We start from the raw sequence: 21,299 nt of genomic DNA, 5'->3' as shown, positions 1-21,299 counted from the left end.
ATCCTGGATTATCTTCTCCCCATAGTCATCGGGCCTGTCCATCAGCTCATTGAGGGTACCTTTAGCAGTTATTAATGCCTTTCATCGTCTGATAGAGAGCTGCTCAATTTTCACCCAGCTCACAACTGTAAGGTACTTAAAAGGCATTGTCAGAACGTCCCTGTCGGTATCAAGACCTACTCCTGCTTGAGATCTAAACCTTGTGCTATCGGTATTTATTAACCCATCATTTGAATCTTTGGCCTCCTGCTCCCTCTTACACTTACCAATGAAGAGGGTCTTCCTGACAGCCATCACCACAGCCAGGAGGATGTGAGCGCTCAGAGCCTTTACGGCAGACCCATCTTATATGATCTCTCATAAAGAGAAAGTATCCTCAGATTGCATCCCAAGTTTATCCCCAAAGATCCTTTTGACTTTCACTTGAAGAAGATGATTCAGCTACCTCTATTTTACCTGAAACTTCTCAACACTAGGGAAGACTGAAAACTCCATTCCCTAGATGTACACACAGCTCTGGTGTTCTGTCTAGGCAGATCTTGAGAAGATCTCTGAGTTTATTCATCTGCATTATTGAGCAATGAATGGAGAGGCAATATCTTCCCAAAGGACCTCAAGGTGGATTTCCAGTGGCATCGTCCTCTGCTATCAGCTTGCAGAAGCCCTTCCTCCTCAGTCAAGTCTCATTCTACCAGAGCTCAAGCCTCTCCAGGAGAACTGTAGGGTGGCAACTCGGGGCTCCATTCACACACTTATTAGACTGTATGCTCTGATTCAAGCCTTGGCTTCCTTTGGTTCTGCAAGCCTGAAAAGTATTGTGCAGAACACTTCCTTGCACCTACCTTGTCAATAAGCACTGCTTGGGAGTCACCCATAGGCACCAGCTGAGACAGTTACCTTATAGTAACTGGAGTTCTTCATGATGAGTGGTCCTTGTAGGTATTCATGACCCATCCTCCTTCCCCTCTGCTCAGCTCAGGTGATTCATGGTAGAGTAGGAACTGGAGAGAGTGTGACGGTCTGTGCCACCCCTCATGCCCTCATTTGAAAGCATGAGGAGTTGAATGGTGAACGTGTGGAACAACAGACACTGCTTTTCAATAACTTCTGGTCCCAATTGCACAGAGTGCATGTGCATCCATAGTGAATGCCCACAGAGACCATGCATCTGAAAGAATTTCAGTTCCTATAAAGTAAGTACATTCCCTTTATTCTGAGATCTTGCTATTTTGAAATTACAATAATATAACTTGAATGGGAAGGTTTTGACTAGGCACTTGAATGGGAGACCATGCCTTTTTTAAAAGGAAGTGAGGAGGAGTCCTGTGCATCAAACACTTAGCTTTTACATAATCTGGCTTAGAAATACAATTTAAAAAAAGAATCTTATGAGTTAGTTATAAGTGCTGTCTTTCAGTTGGACAAAACTTAGACTGTGCATATTCCCTATACCCCTCAGAAATCTGTGCCTCTTATGTCAAGTCATGCCACTTTTCTCCAGATATACTGATCCACTCCTATACTATAGGGATGAATATAGCATAAATGCTTACTGCAGGGAAATAGAGTTCTCTTTGATAGTTTGTAGAGGCCAGGACTACTTAGAAAGGATGCTCCACTCTTCTGTAATGAAATTCCCAGTAGCTTCCAACTGAAGCTGTTCTCAAATTTTTCCAGATCATTGTTGAGTGTCTTTGATAAATAATCATTACTCAACTCCATAGTCTACCCAATGCATTTGTATTGTGGAGTGAGCAGTCAGATGTGCTGAACAGATAGACCAGATGACTTTCATTCTACTGAAAGCCCAGAGGTAAACTTTGGAGATGAGAGAATCTGAGAAGGATAAGGCAAAAAATGTGACAGTAGTGATATCAAGCAGGTGGCAACCACTGTAAAAATTGGCAGACTGTCTTAATTCTACCCCATTGTACTGGTAATGATACTGGTACTGTATATATAATATTGTATATATGCCTATCAGGTGTTCTTAAAACAGCTTAATATGTAGTATCTCTTATGTGGTTCAATATTTATGTGCAACAGTCAGCTATGCACATTGTAGTGGCTATAATTTAAAATGTCCATTCTTTTATGGCTTAATCTTAATTTTTAGTATAGACTATATTTTGCTGCTTATATTTATTAACATTATTTTATAGTGCTTACAGGTATGCTAGGTACTTATTCATATTAAACTATCTGATTATATGAACTTTGCACTTGTTGTGCCATAGCAATATTTATCCTAGAAATAGAGACAAATTGCCAGAATAAGAACATTTCATAGGTGGAAATCTGTCATAATGTGTTTTGCTAGTCTTTGTGTATGCCTTTGTTTTCTTCATTAGATAAAGCTATTGCAGTGCTGTCTGCCTGTTTAGAAAGTGACAGCCTCACTGCTCAGAGAATAGGAGCAGCTGCACTTTGGTCTTTGCTTCACAATTATCAGAAGGTTAGTATTTGAAAAGGCTTCCAATTTAAAAAAAAAAAAAAATCAAAGCACTTAACCTGCAGTAATAACAGTTATATCCTTATAACATTTTTGCTATAATGTTGATCTACTACAAGTTAGATGTCTTGTAAAATGTATCCTTTATGTCCAGTTATAAAATTAGGCCTCGATTCTGCAACTTGTTAAGCCTGGGCAGACACCCATGCCTTGGCAGATCCCATTGGAATGAATGAAGCAGATGCAGGGATCCACTTCCAAAGAACAAGTTGCAGGATTGGGGCCTTAATAAATAAATCAAAAACCTACTCACTGGAAGATTCACTTCCTTTAAAATTATTTGTAATTAAAACTAAGTCACTAGTTTTCCTTTAAGAGGAGATATACAAAGGAGAGTCAACTTATTTTTCACATGAACCTAAGTAACATGACCGTGTTCTTGTAAGTTATCATGTAGCTTCTGATATATGCTGATTACAATATGACATTTTTATTGCTTTAGAAGTCGCACAATATATGCCTTTTTGTATTGTGCTTTTTACCATGAAGTTTGCAAGAATGTCACTTGTGTTTGCCAATTTAATATTCCAAGCAGTACTTGCTGATACACCAAGCCATGGCTTGGGAAATGGGTTCCATCATTGCTGCAATTCATTGCTCTCCTGTTTATTTTTCACAAATGCCGTGTACAAGATGGTATAATCACTTGCTGCACTGTTAAATTCTTGAATGCTATATTCTGTTGGCTTGCTGCCAAAAAATAGCTGTGGTTTGAAGACAGCCTGATTTTAAAAGCATCAGCATGTGGTAATAAATGTAATAAATGTATATTGGATATATAAATAAATGTAGTTATTGGATTATTCTTCTTTGTGCTACAGGCAAAAGTGACTTTGAAGAATCCATCAATAAAGAGAAGAGTAGATGAAGCTTATTCTTTAGTGAAGAAAAGTAAGTTATTGGAGAATTTAGTTTCCATCTCAAAGGAGTAACCGCCAATTCTGTAATTTTTCTGTGAAAAGAAATCATTAATACACTATATTGCTCTGCAGTACAACAAAAAGGAAGCATTTTGTTGTGCTGTAAGTTTTTTCTAAAATTTTGGGTTCTGTTGATCCTTTTAAATTCACCATGTGAGGAGGAAAAGGACCTTGGAGTATTGGTTGATCATAGGATGACTATGAGCTGCCAATGTGATATGGCTGTGAAAAAAGCTAATGTCATCTTGGGATGCATCAGGAGAGGTATTTCCAGTAGGGATAAGGAGGTTTTAGTACCATTATATAAGGCACTGGTGAGACCTCACCTGGAATACTGTGTGCAGTTCTGGTCTCCCATGTTTAAGAAGGATGAATTCAAACTGGAACAGGTACAGAGAAGGGCTACTAGGATGATCCGAGGAATGGAAAACTTGTCTTATGAAAGGAGACTCAGGGAGCTTGGCTTGTTTAGCCTAACTAAAAGAAGGTTGAGGGGAGATATGATTGCTCTCTATAAATATATCAGAGGGATAAATACCAGAGAGGGAGAGGAATTATTTAAACTCAGTACCAATGTGGACACAAGAACAAATGGATATAAACTGGCCACTAGGAAATTTAGATTAGAAATTAGACGAAGGTTTCTAACCATCAGAGGAGTGAAGTTTTGGAATAGCCTTCCGAGGGAAGTAGTGGGGACAAAAGATCTATCTTGCTTTAAGATTAAACTCGATAAGTTTATGGAGGAGATGGTATGATGGGATAACATGGTTTTGGTAATTAAATATTCATGGTAAATAGGCCCAATGGCCTGTGATGGGTTTTTAGATGGGGTAAGATCCAAGTTACCCGGGAAGGAATTTTCTGTAGTATCTGGCTGATGAATCTTGCCCATATGCTCAGGGTTTAGCTGATCGCCATATTTGGGGTCGGGAAGGAATTTTCCTCCAGGGCAGATTGGAAGGCCCTGGAGGTTTTTCGCCTTCCTCTGTAGCATGGGGCACGGGTCACTTGCTGGAGGATTCTCTGCTCCTTGAGGTCTTCAAACTACAATTTGGGGACTTCAATAGCACAGATATAGATGTGAGGTCTTTTTTAGGAGTGGTGGGTGAAATTCTGTGGCCTGCATTGTGCAGGAGGTCAGACTAGATGATCATAATGGTCCCTTCTGGCCTAAATATCTATGAATCTATGAATCTATGTACTTTGCTGTTCGGCATCTTTTTCCAAAATAATAATAAAAAAAGCTTCTGGTGCCAAATTGTAAATAAGATTTGTGAGGTGGTAATTGCTAAGGATTAGTCTGTGAGATACATTTGATTGTGATGGCAGCAAAACGATTTTGTAGCCAGACTTTCTCTGTGCTAAAACCTTGTATTTTGGTGATGACAACCACTGCCCAGTTAGAACTGACCTCACTTAACCTTGCTGAATTCTGCTGCACAGGGAAGACCAGAATACTGTTCTATCCTGACAGTACTGCTCTGTAAATTGGCTGGTTTTTACTTTGACTTTGGATGGCTTTTTAAAAGCATGTTGACTGTTCTAAGACGTTGCAGTTAGCTATAATTTGGACAACTTTTACATAATAGATAACTGTTCTTGCAAGCTGTCCAAAAAAGATCAAAAGCATGTCTAATTGGACATTTCTCTAAGCAGGACTGTAGAGTGGGGTTGTAGCTACAGTAGCTAATATGTGGGCTTGTTTGTTCTGCTCAGTCTCATTGGGGCCCTGCTCCTGCAAAGACTTATGTGCATGCTTATCTTTAAGCACCTGAGCACTCCTAGTGAGTTCAGTCAGTCTGTACATGCTCCTCAGTACAATTGGGGCTAAATTGCCATATTTGTTTACAAGACAGAGTGGCCAGCAAATGGCTCCTAAATTTAGACTATTTTTTGTTTTATTTTGGAGTAGACTAGCCCTGATTAGATGGATTTTTGCCAGCATATCTGATGACCGTCCTCTGTTAGAAAATACATTTTAAGTTCTATATAATGTACAGTGGTTTTCTTTCCACTCATTTGTGTGGTGTATTCTGTTTGTACTGTTCCAGCCTATTGGTTCAATAGGTTTAAAGTACTTGTGATTGGAAAGTCTTGTTTGCCTGGCAAAATCATTATACATTGTACGTCCATAGAGCTATATAAAAACAGCATATGTTGCTAGAGATATTATAATACCTCATTATTCTAATAACTCCTTGAATTACTGAATTTTTCACATTAGCAGGTAACTAATACAAGGATGGTGCATTATAAAGTTGATTATTTTTATTACCATAGCACCTATTAGCCCTAGATTGTACTACTTATTTTCACAGATTAGTTAAATTTTAATTATAACCCTTTGCAATTATACACAGTTGCCAGGAAAACTTACCTCAGGAAAATATATCTACTAGGCTGGCCTGGGAAGCTTTCATGATTTTACAAGGCTGACCAGGCTTCCAACTAGGGGAGCGAGTGGGAATGTACTGGTTGGGGCACCATAGAAATCCTTTCAGAGTGTACGTGGCTCGACTTCTGAAGAGCATTACTAGCCTTGTTTTAGCCTTGTCCTTCCCCACTCTACTCTGTGCTCTGGAGAAGTTGTAGTAGAAGCACAGTCTCATTCATGCTGAGGCAACTGCCAAGGATACACTGGTTGGAGCCTGAAGAAAGGCTCGTTTGCCTTCCTTGTCCCAGTTGATTGGAAATTTCCAAGGGTATTGTATTAGTAAATGTTTTGTAATGTCTTTTGTGTAGAAACAAAGACAGCAGTATGAAATGCCAGTACAGGATATTACTGTAAAATATTTGAGGGGAACGCGACTACCAATTTGTTGTGCAGATTATAAAATGTGTGCATTAGCAAGAGTATCTTGAATCTGTGGGTTTGATGTAACCTTTGAAGTCCTAGTACGTGAAATATTGAAAGGTAACAGAAAAGCTCTGAAGTCTTGGGTTTTTTTTTTTTTTTTTTCCTTTTTAGCTCTTTCACAGCCAGAAGGAAACCAGCTAAAAGCCTATCACTTAAAATGTCTAGAGAATCTAGTGAGACTTCTCAATAGATAATGACTGTTGGTGAGTTCTCATTATTGAAGGTGGATTGCTTACTCCATGGAAGACTGGAATTTAAAGGAAAGACCTCTAATGCTGAGATTTGTGGAGGCATCGTGTCACAGAAAAAATTTACTACGTCTTTGGGAAAAATGATCACCTAACGCCAAAGAAATAACATAGAATATGGTTGAGACTGCATATACTGTATTCCCAATGGGAAATTGTGGTGATACTGCATCTGGGAAATGCAAAAGGAGAATGAGAACATGGGAGGGGGGAAGGAAATGGTATGGGAAATTAATAATTTTATTAAATTATGTGTTGAAACTATTACTGGAAAATATTAGTGGTTGGTTTGAGCCCATCTAAATAAAGTTTTTTTTATTAAAATAAATCTTGGTTGTGGATCATAATTTATAGATGAGTTTAAAACATGAAAAAGGAAGAAATAAAACTTCTCACTTAAAAAAGGGATATGTGAATTTTTACATCTGCTATGCTGAGATAACCTGGTATATCGTAATGGCTAGGTGTCGAATAGCAAGAGTAAATCTTAATTCTTCTTTAAGTGCTTGCTCAAATCGATTCCAGTTAGGTGTGTGTGCGCCACATGCACAGTCATGGGAAAGTTTTCCCCCTATCAGCACCCATTGGGTCAGCTGTAGAGCCCTCTGGAGTGGCGCCTCCATGGCACTCAATGTATGATCTTGCCGACCCCAGCGCTGCCTCAGTCTCTTCTTGCTACCCGGGACAGTTGTTGGAATTGCGGCTTGCTTTCGCAAGTTCTTCTGTAGTTCAGTGTATAACGTTTTCATAGTTTTATAGTTTATAGTTAAGGCTGCGATTTGGTCATGGAGGTCGCGGAAGTCACGGAATCTATGACTTCGGCAGACCTCTGAGACTTCAGCCCGCAGCTGCTGGGAACTGCAGGGTTCCCCCACCTCCCGCGGTGGCCTGGAGCTGCTACCACCGGCGGTGTGGGGGAATCCCCCGGCAGTTCCCCAGCTGCTGGGGCTGCGGACGGTGGGGGGTAATCCCCTGGCAGTTCCCTAGCCCCCACAGCTCCCTAGCCACAGCAAGTGGTAGGGGATCCCCCACAGCTCTCTAGGCGCCACAGGTGAAGGTCTCTCCCAGCCACAGGGCAGGGGTGCCAGCTCCCAGCCACAGGAGTGCAGGGTGCTGGACCCTCCTCCCTCCCTGTTTTGTCATAGACATTTTTAGTAAAAGTCAGGGACAAGTCACGGCTCCTGTGAATCTTTGTTAATTGCCCGTGACCTGTCCGTGACTTTTGCTAAAAATGTCCATGACAAAATCATAGCCTTACTTATAGTTATTTTGTTAGTATATAGGAGTGGAAGGTGGGGTTCTTCCCCACCCCAACTTTCCTGTTTCCCTTGGGATTCGGGGCATGCCTCAATCCCAAGGATTTAAACCCTGCAAGTCTTGCCACAAGCCCATGCCAACAGGCGACCCCCACGATTCTTGCCTCAAGTATCTATGGGAGGCACACCAGACAGACTGGTGCAAGATTTGCAAAGGGTTCTGTCCCAGAACTCAGAAGGAGCGGGACTTTAGTTTAAAACAGCTCCTCATGGAGGCAGATCTGAAACCTCGGCATGGCAGGATCTGGCACCGAGTTCTTCTGTGCGGCGCGCTCTGGCCTCTGTAAAAGAAGCGGTGCCAAGGCAGGACTCTGGGCACAGAGATCCTCGGCACCGTCGCTCCCCGGCACCAAAGCCGGTGTAGACTGCAAGGTACCAATCTCATTCTCCGGTGCCACAGAAGCAGCACTGGAAACAGGACAGGGACTGACCCCCTACACCAAGGTCTGCTGCCCTGGAAGCTGCCATTGGGGTGCATCCTACAGAGGAGTACCTGCCACCGAAGGTTCATGAGCCAACGCCGTCAACTTCGGCCCCACAGAACAAATGAGAGGCGAGGCAGCACAGTCTAACCCCCAAATCAAAGGAGTCTAAGCGACTGGACCTTTCCGGATGCAAGGTCTATTCGACCAGAACTCAGGTTTTACAACTCAGGATTGCCTACCAGCAGGCAATCCTGAACAGGTACAACTTCAATTCCTGGAACTCCATGCTAAAATTCAGGGACCTAGTACCCACGGAGTTCAGGGAGGAGCTTGGGGTTATTGTTGAAGTGGGCAAGGCAGTGGCACGGACCTCATTACAGGCCTCACTGGACACTGTAGATTCAGCAGCCGATGCCTGCGTGGGACCTCAATCTGGTTCTTTCCAAACTGATGGGGCTCCTATTTGAACTACTGGGGACCTGTTTGCTTCTGTACCTATCTGGAAGATTGTCTTTCTAGTCACCATTACTCCAGCAAGGAGGGCCTCAGAACGTAAGGCTCTCACCTCCGCCCCTCCCTACACAGTTTTCTTTAAGGACAAGGTGCAGCTTAGACCTCACCCTGCTTCCTTCCAAAGGTTGTGTCCCAATTTCACTCCAATCAGGACATTTTCCTGCCTGTTTTTTAACCTAAACCTAATGCGAGCAGCCAGGAACAAAGACTCCACTTACTGGACATTCGATGAGTGCTCACCTTTACAACAAATGCACGAAGCTGTTCTGAAAATTGAACCAGTTGTTCGTGGTGTCGGCAGATCGTATGAAAGGTCTTCCAGACTCATCGCAGAGGATCTCATTGTGGATCACCTCCTGCATCCGCATCTGTTACGAATTGGCAAAGCATCTGTCTTTGCTTATTTTTGAAATTATACTCTGGCAATAATAATAAAACTGTGCAACTTCATAACATAATAATAGACATTGCCATGATGCAGATAACGTTGGGTTAGCTCTCTATCAGGACAGTAGTGACTCAGATGAAAATCAGCAAAATCCTGGGTGATTTTCCTGAAAGGAGAAAAGAAGTCCTTTAGATCATCAAGGCCTGATTCTCCACTACCTTGCAAATTGCATAGTCATTTATCCTGGCGAAGCTGCTGTGAAATGGTGCCATTCTGACCTAGTAGTGTTTTACACCCACTTTGAATAAGTGTAAATGACTGCCCAAAATGCAAAGCAGTGGAGAGTCAGGACTACTGTCTCTAATGGATAAAGTAGATTATGTAGAAAGTCATCACCACAGTTATAATATATGTACTTTATGATTCCCCAAGGAACTGGAAACTGCAGACATTACTGCTTTCCTTCAGAATCTATTGTTTAAAGATTTTTCTGAAAAAGCAACTAATGAATAGGCACATAAAATGTCAACTCTCCCACCTCATCTGACAGAGACAGACAGAAAGCCAGGTCTTTCACTGCCAAATTTATTAATTTTAAACATAAGGAATTTTACTATGCATTTAAGAGGAGCAAAAAGAAAGCTGTTATATCAATTTAAAAATATTTTTTCTGAAGTTTACCATGTGGATCCAATAAGGCAGAGAAAAGACTGATGAGTTATCTAGCTAATTCGAAAGCCAGTTGTATTTGGTTGATATAAAAAAATATATTTTCTCTGTAGAGGTACAGAAATTGAAAAGCTCTTCACTATTGTGAGGAAAGAATCACACGTGCACATTCAAGAAATAAAAACCATACAAGATTTCTCAGCTCAAAGGAGGACCTGTCTGAAGATTACAAGCATTGTGACAAATGATCTGTCTACATTCTAAACTTTTAAATTCTGCACAGACAAGGGTTCTTTTGTCTAATTGGCATCTGATATTGATATGTCTAACACACAGTCTAAGAAAAATTTCACTCAAATCCAGGTACAGTACAACATGGATGTAATAGAATTGGATCTCCTTTTTAATATATAATTTTGAATTTATTAAGCTATTTGTGTTTCTTTATCCAGTTACTCCTATTGTAAAATGCAGGTAGACTCAGGTTATATTTGTTGCTATAGCAAATTTTACTCTGTTAATTTGTATATCTCAAATCCACAGCCAGACAAATGCTTTATATTTCTCAACATTTTATTTATGAAGCAATAATGGGAGGCAGTTTTAACTGTTTTCTATTATGATTAAGGTAAATAAGGCCTAGGAAATCTAGGTCTACAGGTCCAAATTTGTACTAAAGCTGGCTAAAATTCTTGAAGTAGAATTTGTCAGAGAATGAAGATGTTTTCAGCAGTAGGAAAGGGTTTTTTTCTCTGCTCTCTCTAAAGTTCACTCTCATGCTGTTATTTTCAACCAGCGTATACTAATAACTCACGTTAAAAAGTGCCCTGTTGGTAACATTCTAATACATTGCTATCATGGAAGCTAAATATTTAACAAAATCAGAGAACATGTAACAGACATGTAGTGGCTCACCAAACGTTCATCTGCATCTCTTTATAGGAAATGGTTGAAGAAACCACATATATTTCTGTCAGACTTCCTGTATGAGGGCCCTTAGAGCTACTTGTACAAACTTAGAGACCACTGTACAGACTTAGACTTAAGATGGAAAGTTACTGAAAATTCATAAGCAAAATAATACCTGGCTTTCATCAGTAGATCTCAAAGCACTTTACAAAGGCAGTAAGTATCATTATCCCTGTTTATCAGATAACTGATCTGATATTCTTACACACATCTACCCTTAAGGTAAAATCTAACTATCGTCTAATTGATGGGAGCATATGTATCATTTAACAGTGCAAACCTATTGTAAGCTGTGATGGGGGTTCACCCCATACAAGCCCTAAAGGGGTTAAGGTGGCTCAGAAGGAGCCAATTAACCATATAGGCCACACGTGGGTTTCCCTGCAAATCAGTGGGGCAGTGGCACAAACTGGGAATTGGCATGAAGGACTGCCAGTGTACAGACAGGAGTTGGTCCAAGAGGGACTTTTATACCCAGGAAGGGGAAGACTAGATAGTGACCTAGCTGGAGGGCTGAGCCACAAAGGCGGAGTTCTGTGACGTATGAGAAAAGAGACCATCACAGCCATAGAATCACTGATGGTAGGAGGGTGCCAAACCAGGCACGAGCTAATCCCCAGACCCAGCCACGTGGGGGCACCCCAGCAGTGAGTGAACCCTGTCACAATTTGATGGAGAATGCAGGCATGACTGTTGCCCCCATGACTCGCCCAAGGTGAGTGTGAGAGGTTGCAGTGGAAGAACAGGGAGAAAGATAATGGGGTCATGTATGGAAGCTGCCTTTCCAGAAGGCAGCTACACTCTCCCACTTAAGGGGGCTGACAACAAAAGGGGATCCCGGTGCTACTTACACAGGTCCCTGGAGCAGCAGAGATAGTGGGAAGCACAGTTATACTTGTAGAGCTGTTTGAGGCTTGGGGAACAGCAGAATTTATATAGGCTCTTGCAGGAGGAAATTAGCAGAGACTTCAGAGGCTGGGAAGAGAAAAGAGGTTCTTAGGTCAGCAGTGCAGCCAAGGAAGCTTTATGCCTATGGGGACATGCAAAAAAAAAGTGACCCTAACTGTATGGGGATAAGAAGCCTTACACTGGAGATGGGACTGCAAGAAAGCCCTAAGGCATCTAACGTGCTGGGAGAATTGGAAGGGGGTCTGCCTGTTTGTTCTATGGGGAATTGTGACATGTGAGGAGACATTGCCCTCGTAAGAAGCAGAAATGTGTCCAAGAGAAGTGCAGGGTCCTAACTGGGGGACTGAAGAAAGTTGGAGACTGCAGCATTGGCACAGATATAGTAGAGAAGGCTGTGATGACAGAGCGTGAGAAGGAACTGAAGGGGAGAAAGGTTCTTACAAAGACAAACCTGAAGGAGGCAGGGATAAAAACAGAGATTAGCCAGTATATGTTTAGAACCCAGATCCTGAGAGAGAGTCTGCAGAGCAAGGGAAGGGGCTACAAGAGAAGGCAGTAGCTGCAGAGCAGACCTTACAAGTAGCTGTACAAGACCTAGAATATCAGAACGAAAAGTAGTGGTACACCATGGAAGAGGGGGAAACTGTTTCTCTTGATGAGTGAATTGGAGCAAGAGCGAAATGACCTCCGGGCACAACTCTGGTAAATGCAGGGTTGGGGGAATCCATACCCCTGACAGTTGCAGTCTTGATGGGGAGAGTATGTGGTGGGGTGTTCACCCCATGCCAACCCTGATGGAGTTAAGGTGGCTGAGATGAAGCCAGTTAACCTTATAGATTGCACCTGGGGGAAAGTCAGGCTTGACTGACAAGCTCTAATTGAAGATGAAGCCAAGCTGGGCAGGAACAGACTGGGCTTGTATAAAACTAGGAAATTGAAAGGGGTGCTGCAGGGAGAGATTCTGCAGTCACTCTGGGCACAGAGAGGTGGGTGTGAGGAAACCCTGGGATTCTCCTGTCCCTCACATAAGAGGTTTAGTCAGAGGAGTTGTAAAGAAACCGTGTGGAAGGCAGAGTAGGAAGAAGCCCAGGAAAAGAGCAGCAGAGGTTGACTGTGTACACTTTGGCTGCTGAGGATAGGGTCCCTGGGCTGGGATAGAGAAGGGAATCACTGGGAAAGTGGCATAGACTGGGAATTGACATGGAGGACTGCATGGGCCAGTATACAGACAGTCCAAAGGAACTTTTGATATCCCAGAGGGGGAAAACTAAATCAAGACCTAGTCAGAGGGCTGAGCCACAAAGAGGGAGTGCTGTGAAGTATTGGAGAAGAGACCGCTACCGCAACTGAATGGCCAATGGAAGGGGGTGCCAAACCTAGCAAGAACTAATCCCCAGACCCAACCACAAGGAGATGCCACAGCGGTGAGTGAAACGGGCTGCATAAACATAATTATTTCTAAGAAAATAATAAATCTTAAAATATTTTTTAAATGTTAACAATGACAATAAATTACACCCTGATACAGAAATCTTATGTTTTTAGAGAGTGCTATAACAAACTTGTTATACTTATAAGTTACAAGCTTCTGAAAACATCAAATTTCATAATAAAATCAATTTTCCATACTGAACAAGGCTTATTCAGCCAACTCGGATGGCACAGTCGCCCCCACAAAATAAGTGGTTAGAGTGTGTAATTAAACTCTTGTTGGCAAGGTCACATCACCTTCTATGATGGAAGCAGTAAATATCTACATTATACATACTGGGTGTGTTTATGTACAGACTAATGCTGCTTCCTGTCAGTGTAGGAGCCTCTATCTTGTAAAATTGATAGCAATAGCAAAGTTCTTAGTGGACTCTGTGGCATCTCTGGGTCTTCTCCTTTTGGGGAGTAAAGATTGATATATTTTTATGATGGGGGTGATATTTTGAGTGGGTTTTTTATTTTGTTTTTTGTATGTTCATTTTGTTGTACTATGGGGGATTATTTTTGGATGGGGGAGGGTAGGATAGAAGGTGTCAGTGATGTCATTCCGAGCCCCCTCCGTGTTAGCCTTCACAATCAGGCATTCCTGTCCCCACAACAACTGGAGGCAGACCAGATCTTTGCTTTGAGCCTGGGCTCCTCATGAAAACATCCCCAGAATTCTCTGCTTCCAAGCAGCCCATGCGGCAGACCCCGGGTCTCCCGCTGCAGCAGACCTTGCAGAGGATTTCTAAAAAAAGATTAATTAAATGTCTCTGAGTTTCTTCATTGGCTTCATTTTTTTTTCTCCTGAGAATGGCCAAACTAAAAAAAACCCCCAAAACAAAGAAAACCCCCTTTTTGGCTTTCTGAGGAGGGTTTTAAGGGCTGCAGGCTCTCCTCCCTGCCCCCTCAGAAATGGCAGTCAGAGATAGAGAAACCTGGCTCCAGTCTCGGTCAATGCTGAGACAGTGAAGTTCCGTTCACTGAGAGCAAGCCAGAATCAGTGGCCTGTAACAGGGCCACTGTTTTGTTTAATTTAATAGTGCAAGAGTAACTCTAGCATGTCTCCTAGGCATGGGATTCCTATTCCCACAGCTTCTAGGGCCAGCAGGAAAGGTTCATTGGAGTCTCCTGAATCTCTGGGAAGAGGTCTCCCCTTAGCAACCAGGAAGGAATTCCTGCTCCCAGCCAGCATGCAAGCAAAATCTGTGCTGAGATGGTTGAGAATACTACAAAGTATTCTAGCCCCTCTTCCTACAAGCGGTTTTCCACAGGCAGCCAGGCCTCAGCAAACATGAAAGGTGCCAGCCCTTGTGACCACCCTGATACCAATGAGTCATTTGTCCAGCACTCATTTTGTGTGGTCAGTTCCCACTCAGCCTGGCCCCAGCAACAGGGAGCATGGCATAAAGTGAATCATATCCCCTTCTTTGGGAGACGGACCCTACTTCCTCTCCTCTCCCAGTCTCCAGGGGTTCTACAGGAGGTTATAAAGTGGCTACTGGTTTCCTCAGGGTACATGTCTGCAGACAGTCTCACAATCTTCCTGATAATGCACTCTGTCCCTCATGGGGCCCGTCCACTTTTTTTTCCAGGTGTTTGACATAGTGACTGGTGAAGCATATTCCTCACAAGCAGCTCTTAAAGGGGCAGCACAAAGATGTAAACCTTCTCTTGAGAGATCCCTCCCCTCTATTCCTCTGAAGGGAAGAAGAAATCTCTAAAGCTGGAGCTTTGGATGAGAACTCAGACTCTCAATTAAGCTTCCCAGAATTACGTGAGAATGGGGATATAACTTTGTAGGTGTTTGTTTTCAGAAAACAAAATGCCAAAAAAACCCAACAACCCTGTAATTCTTCCTCACCTCGTTTATGATGGTGTGATTAAGGTGGAGTAGAAATTCCCTGTAAATACCTGCTTGAATATCTTTTAGTTCTTATTACTCTGCCTGTAGTTAAGCCTGCTGTGGTCTCCTTGATAAAGGACATAGTTACACCAGCTGAAGGAGATCATCATTCAGGCAAAACTTCAATACAGCAACTCAGCCCTGTGTATGTTGTCAGATGAATATTCTAGGGGAAAATACTGAAATATGCCATTGCCGCATTATTGTTCCAAAACTTCAGAATATGAAAATAAATATCCTGGACTGCTACTGAAGATATGGAGAGTCATCCAGAGAAACCTTTAGTTTCTGCTACAAGAAGAAGCATTTTCAATACAGAGTACTCTCTTTTTGGACTTGTAACTTGTACATGGGTATTCCTAAATGCCATATCATCCCTCCCTTGCAAGTGAAAGGAATGCATGTCTTTCCTTGCCTTGTTATGCTATGCAGGACACACAAGCCAAATCTTCTGAAATATGGTTTTGAGCGAGCAATTAGAAGGGCCAATTATAGCCCCTCACAAAACTCCAGCATCTATTTTGTAATTCAAGACCACATTTGTTTCAGAAGAGAGACGGAAGTAGTATGGTAACATAAGCTGGCTTCTTTTTTTTTTTTTTTTTTTTTTGGTGCAATTCTGTGGTTGCAGTTTTTCTGAAAACAATATATTTTGCAGGTGCACACCAGCCATACCACCAGGCTACCGTTTGCTTATGGACTTTAACTATCATTGCCACACATTAATGTTCTGAAATTACAAAGTAGCAGATTCTCTGACCCTGTGCAAACTCAAATTAGAGGGCAGAGTAGAAACTTGAGACAGTACTGATGTGGAATCTACAAGCAAGCACGAGCACTATCTCATCACATTTGAAACTTGTGGGTCATTTGCCAGCTTGAGTACAAACTTTTAAAGCCCTGAGACCCTGGTTTTGAACACTAACACTTGTGTAGTCCCACTGCAAGACAGAAGCCAACCTATACTAGGATTGATAAATCGTCATTTTTGTGCATTATTGTTGCATTCCAGTCAATAAATAGTGGCTAGGTTGGGAGGCAGTTTGTCCTCTATGCCCATTATGTTAACTTTTTTAATACAAAACCTGTATATATGTATAATATGGTAGAGCTGGTTGGGAAGTGATATTTTTTTCTCCTGTAAAACCACAACTTTTCATTATTGCTCCAGGGAAACCCTAAAATTCATGTCAAGGTTCTGCTGCAAAAGGTTTCAGTTAACTAGCTCTTTAAAACTTTTATATAGTTAACTTCCAATGCTGGAAAATACTGTAACTCTGGGGAGTTCTTCCTGAGAAGTGGTTCAAAGCATAGGCTCAGAGCCAAAGATCTGATATGCCTGCAGTTGCAATGGTGACAGGAAAAACTTCCTGTTGCGAAGACTCTCAGAATTCCCAGGTAAGGCAGAAATTTCCCTTACTTGTTCTGGGGGACAGGTGGTTTTGAATGTTTTGCAGCATCTCAGAAGATGGTACTAATTTAATCTCTGCTGCAAATTCATTCCATAGCTGGATCTCCTCAACTGTGACTGCTTTGTCCCCAGCTCTCACATGCTTCATCTTAGACTTTGTCATCTGCATTCTCAGAAGGGTGCAACTGTTTCAGCAGTTCTGCTATTTAAAATTCAGTATTTAACATAATTGGGGCTTGGTCCATGAATTGTTTTGAAGATTAAGACTAAGTCTTTAGATTGGCCTCTGAAACGGACTAGAAGTTAGTAGAGAGACTTGAGATTTGGAGAGTCTGTTGTGCTCATGGCAGCCTAAACCATGGAGGAGATAGGCATAGGTGTTCTGTACCAGCTGGAAAATTTTTGACCAGCTCTGCTACTTGGTAGAAATGGGAAATAATTTCTGCTTCCCCGTCAGGCGAGGAAATATGCTGTTTTCTTACCCTGCTCTCAGCTGGCACACTGCAAAGTTAAACCTTTCTATTTCAATTATATTACAGACCTTACTGGCAGGACCGCCGACGGGGAAGGGGGCAGGCAAAAGAAGCAGCTGGCCTGGGACTCTGGACGCTGCTGCAGTAGTGGTGTCCGGGAGCCCTGGGCCCTTTTAAATCGCCGACAGAGCCCTGGGCGGCGCAGGCCAGGCAGCACAGATGGGCTGGCTGAGGGAGGCTGACACCCAGCCCCACCCCTTCTGCCTGCGGCCCAGAGCCAAGCACCAGTCCTATAAGTATTTAATATTACTTTCACCCCTGCTTTGAGTTAATATTTGTGCTTTGTGAGTTCTTTAGCTGATTTTGAACCTCCATTTCAATTTTTAAAAATTCCATAATCCTCTTAAATTTTCACAATGGTATTCTGATGTTAATTTCAGTAGAGGGTAATTAAGAACAGTATGTAAGGGTCTTGTTTATGTGATGATAAAGCTTTATAGTCTTGCTGATGTAAGCAAAACCATTCAGGCCCTTAGAATATGTGTATATATTGACCCTTTGGAAAAATTTCAGTCCTTGGTTCTCTGTTTTTCTTCTGGAAAAAAAATTAAGTCAATCAAACATGATGATGAAGCTAAAGTATTTTTACTATGGTCACTTGTATCTACTGGTGAAGATGGAAAGCAAATATTAGTGAGTTTTATAATGACAATATGGTTCTGTGATTTAATTTTACTCTAGTTCACTTTGGATAGTGACAGGCCAAAATGCCAAATTAACAGCTTCTATTAACCTGTTAGATAACTTTAATATGTATCAAAGCTGGATATCTACTTTGAGTAGCTCCTACTGCTATCTCTGATACTGACAGTCAAAAATCCATTTATAGATCTGATCACTTCCTTCTGGGACAGTAATGAGACAGTACCCGTTAGTGCATAGAAGAGAATAGGTCAGGTTTCACTGGCCTTCCTAATGTCCCCTCCTACCTAATATAAAATGGCCTAAGTCTTCTGCTTAGTTGGCCCAGTATTTTACTAAAATGGCTGACATACCAGTATGAAAATACTTGAGACACCAGTAGGTTAACACCTGTGTGTAACTTAACTGTAACACATCACATACATAGAATTTTAAAAAAAGAAAAGGAGTACTTGTGGCACCTTAGAGACTAACCAATTTATTTGAGCATGAGCTTTCGTGAGCTACAGCTCACTTCATCGGATGCATACCGTGGAAACTGCAGAAGACATAATATACACACAGAGACCATGAAACAATACCTCCTCCCACCCCACTGTCCTGCTGGTAATAGCTTATCTAAAGTGATCATCAAGTTGGGCCATTTCCAGCACAAATCCAGGTTTTCTCACCCTCCACCCCCCACCACCCCCACAAACTCACTCTCCTGCTGGTAATAGCCCATCCAAAGTGACCACTCTCTTCACAATGTGTATGATAATCAAGGTGGGCCATTTCCTGCACAAATCCAGGTTCTCTCACCCCCCTCCAAAAACCACACATACAAACTCACTCTCCTGCTGGTAATAGCTTATCCAAAGTGACCACTCTCCCTACAATGTGCATGATAATCAAGGTGGGCCATACCCACCCAGCAATATTGTTAACCTATCCAACTATACTCTCAGCCCAGCAGAAGCAGCTGTCCTATCTCGGGGCCTCTCCTTCTGCCCCTCCACCCCCACGAACATGATACTGTTCTGTGGTGACCTAGAATCCTATTTTCGACGTCTCCGACTCAAGGAATATTTCCAAAATACCTCTGAACAACATACTAATCCACAGAGGCCTCCCTACCAATACTACAAAAAGAAGGATTCTAGGTGGACTCCTCCTGAAAGTCGAAACAGCAGACTGGACTTCTACATAGAGTGCTTCCGCCGACGTGCACGGGCTGAAATTGTGGAAAAGCAGCATTACTTGCCCCATAACCTCAGCCGTGCAGAACACAATGCCATCCACAGCCTCAGAAACAACTCTGACATCATAATCAAAAAGGCTGACAAAGGAGGTGCTGTTGTCATCATGAATAGGTTGGAATATGAACAAGAGGCTGCTCGGCAGCTCTCCAACACCACTTTCTACAAGCCATTACCCTATGATCCCACTGAGAGTTACCAAAAGCAACTACAGCATTTGCTCAAGAAACTTCCTGAAAAAGCACAAGATCAAATCCGCACAGACACACCCCAGGAACCCCGACCTGGGATATTCTATCTACTACCCAAGATCCATAAACCTGGAAATTCTGGGCGCCCCATCATCTCAGGCATTGGCACCCTGACAGCAGGATTGTCTGGCTATGTAGACTCCCTCCTCAGGCCCTACACTACCAGCACTCCCAGCTACCTTCGAGACACCACTGACTTCCTGAGGAAACTTCAATCCATCGGTGATCTTCCTGATAACACCATCCTGGCCACTATGGCTGTAGAAGCCCTCTACACCAACATTCCACACAAAGATGGACTACAAGCCGTCAAGAACACTATCCCCGATAATGTCACGGCTAACCTGGTGGTTGAACTTTGTGACTTTGTCCTTACCCATAACTATTTTACATTTGGGGACAATGTATACCTTCAGATCAGCGGCACTGCTATGGGTACCCGCATGGCCTCACAGTATGCCAACATTTTTATGGCTGATTTAGAACAACGCTTCCTCAGCTTTCGTCCCCTAAAGCCCCTACTCTACTTGCGCTATATTGATAACATCTTCATCATCTGGACCCATGGAAAAGAAGCCCTTGAGGAATTCCACCATAATTTCAACAATTTCCATCCCACCATCAACCTCAGCCTGGTCCAGTCCACACAAGAGATCCACTTCCTGGACACTACAGTGCTAATAAACAATGGTCACATAAACACCACCCTATACCGGAAACCTACTGACCGCTATTCCTACCTACATGCCTCCAGCTTCCATCCAGGACACACCACATGATCCATTGTCTACAGCCAAGCTCTGCGATACAACCGCATTTGCTCCAACCCCTCAGAGACAAACACCTACAAGATCTCTGTCAAGCTTTCTTACAACTACAATACCCACCTGCGGAAGTGAAGAAACAGATTTATAGAGCCAGAAGAGTTCCCAGAAGTCACCTACTACAGGACAGGCCTAACAAAGAAAATAACAGAACGCCACTAGCCGTCACCTTCAGCCCCCAACTAAAACCCCTCCAACGCATTATTAAGGATCTACAACCTATCCTGAAGGATGACCCAACACTCTCACAAATCTTGGGAGACAGGCCAGTCCTTGCCTACAGACAGCCCTGCAACCTGAAGCAAATACTCACCAACAACCACATACCACACAACAGAACCACTAACCCAGGAACCTATCCTTGCAACAAAGCCCGTTGCCAACTGTGCCCACATATCTATTCAGGGGACACCATCACAGGGCCTAATAACATCAGCCACACTATCAGAGGCTCGTTCACCTGCACATCCACCAATGTGATGTATGCCATCATGTGCCAGCAATGCCCCTCTGCCATTTACATTGGTCAAACTGGACAGTCTCTACGTAAAAGAATAAATGGACACAAATCAGATGTCAAGAATTATAACATTCATAAACCAGTCGGAGAACACTTCAATCTCTCTGGTCACGCAATCACAGACATGAAGGTCGCTATTTTACAACAAAAAAACTTCAAATCCAGACTCCAGCGAGAAACTGCTGAATTGGAATTAATTTGCAAATTGGATACTATTAATTTAGGCTTAAATAGAGACTGGGAGTGGCTAAGTCATTATGCAAGGTAGCCTATTTTCCCTTTGTTTTTTCCTACGCCCACTCCCCCCCCCCCCCGACGTTCTGGTTAAATTTGGATTTAAACTTGGAGAGTGGTCAGTTTGGATGAGCTATTGCCAGCAGGAGAGTGAGTTTGTGTGTGTGTGTGTGTTCCCGAGGGGGGGGGGGGTGAGAGAGCTTGGATTTGTGCTGGAAATGGCCCACCTTGATTATCATGCACATTGTAGGGAGAGTGGTCACTTTGGATGGGCTATTACCAGCAGGAGAGTGAGTTTGGGGGGGGGGGGGTGGAGGGTGAGAAAACCTGGATTTGTGCTGGAAATGGCCCAACTTGATGATCACTTTAGATAAGCTATTACCAGCAGGACAGTGGGGTGGGAGGAGGTATTGTTTCATGGTCTCTGTGTGTATATAATGTCTTCTGCAGTTTCCACGGTATGCATCCGATGAAGTGAGCTGTAGCTCACGAAAGCTCATGCTCAAATAAATTGGTTAGTCTCTAAGGTGCCACAAGT

General features: G+C 42.7%; 1 protein-coding gene across 8 annotated transcripts in view; it reads left to right on the top strand.

The window, feature by feature from the left end:
* Nucleotides 1–6,868, top strand: part of RTTN (rotatin) — a 151,048-nt gene extending 144,180 nt beyond the window's left edge. For all 8 annotated transcript variants that reach the window (XM_075125328.1, XM_048840134.2, XM_048840136.2 and 5 more), the window contains 3 exons: nt 2,352–2,455; nt 3,334–3,403; nt 6,404–6,868. In XM_075125328.1, the coding sequence (XP_074981429.1) occupies nt 2,352–2,455; nt 3,334–3,403; nt 6,404–6,486 (257 nt within the window). In that variant the 3' untranslated portion in view covers nt 6,487–6,868. The remainder of the gene's footprint in view (nt 1–2,351; nt 2,456–3,333; nt 3,404–6,403) is intronic.
* The last annotated feature ends 14,431 nt before the right edge of the window (nt 6,869–21,299 follow it).

The sequence above is a fragment of the Caretta caretta genome, chromosome 2, assembly GCF_965140235.1.
Source record: "Caretta caretta isolate rCarCar2 chromosome 2, rCarCar1.hap1, whole genome shotgun sequence".
Lineage (NCBI taxonomy): Eukaryota > Metazoa > Chordata > Testudines > Cheloniidae > Caretta > Caretta caretta.
The sequence above is the reverse complement of the archived record's forward strand: the minus strand, read 5'-3'. Positions and strand labels throughout refer to the sequence as shown.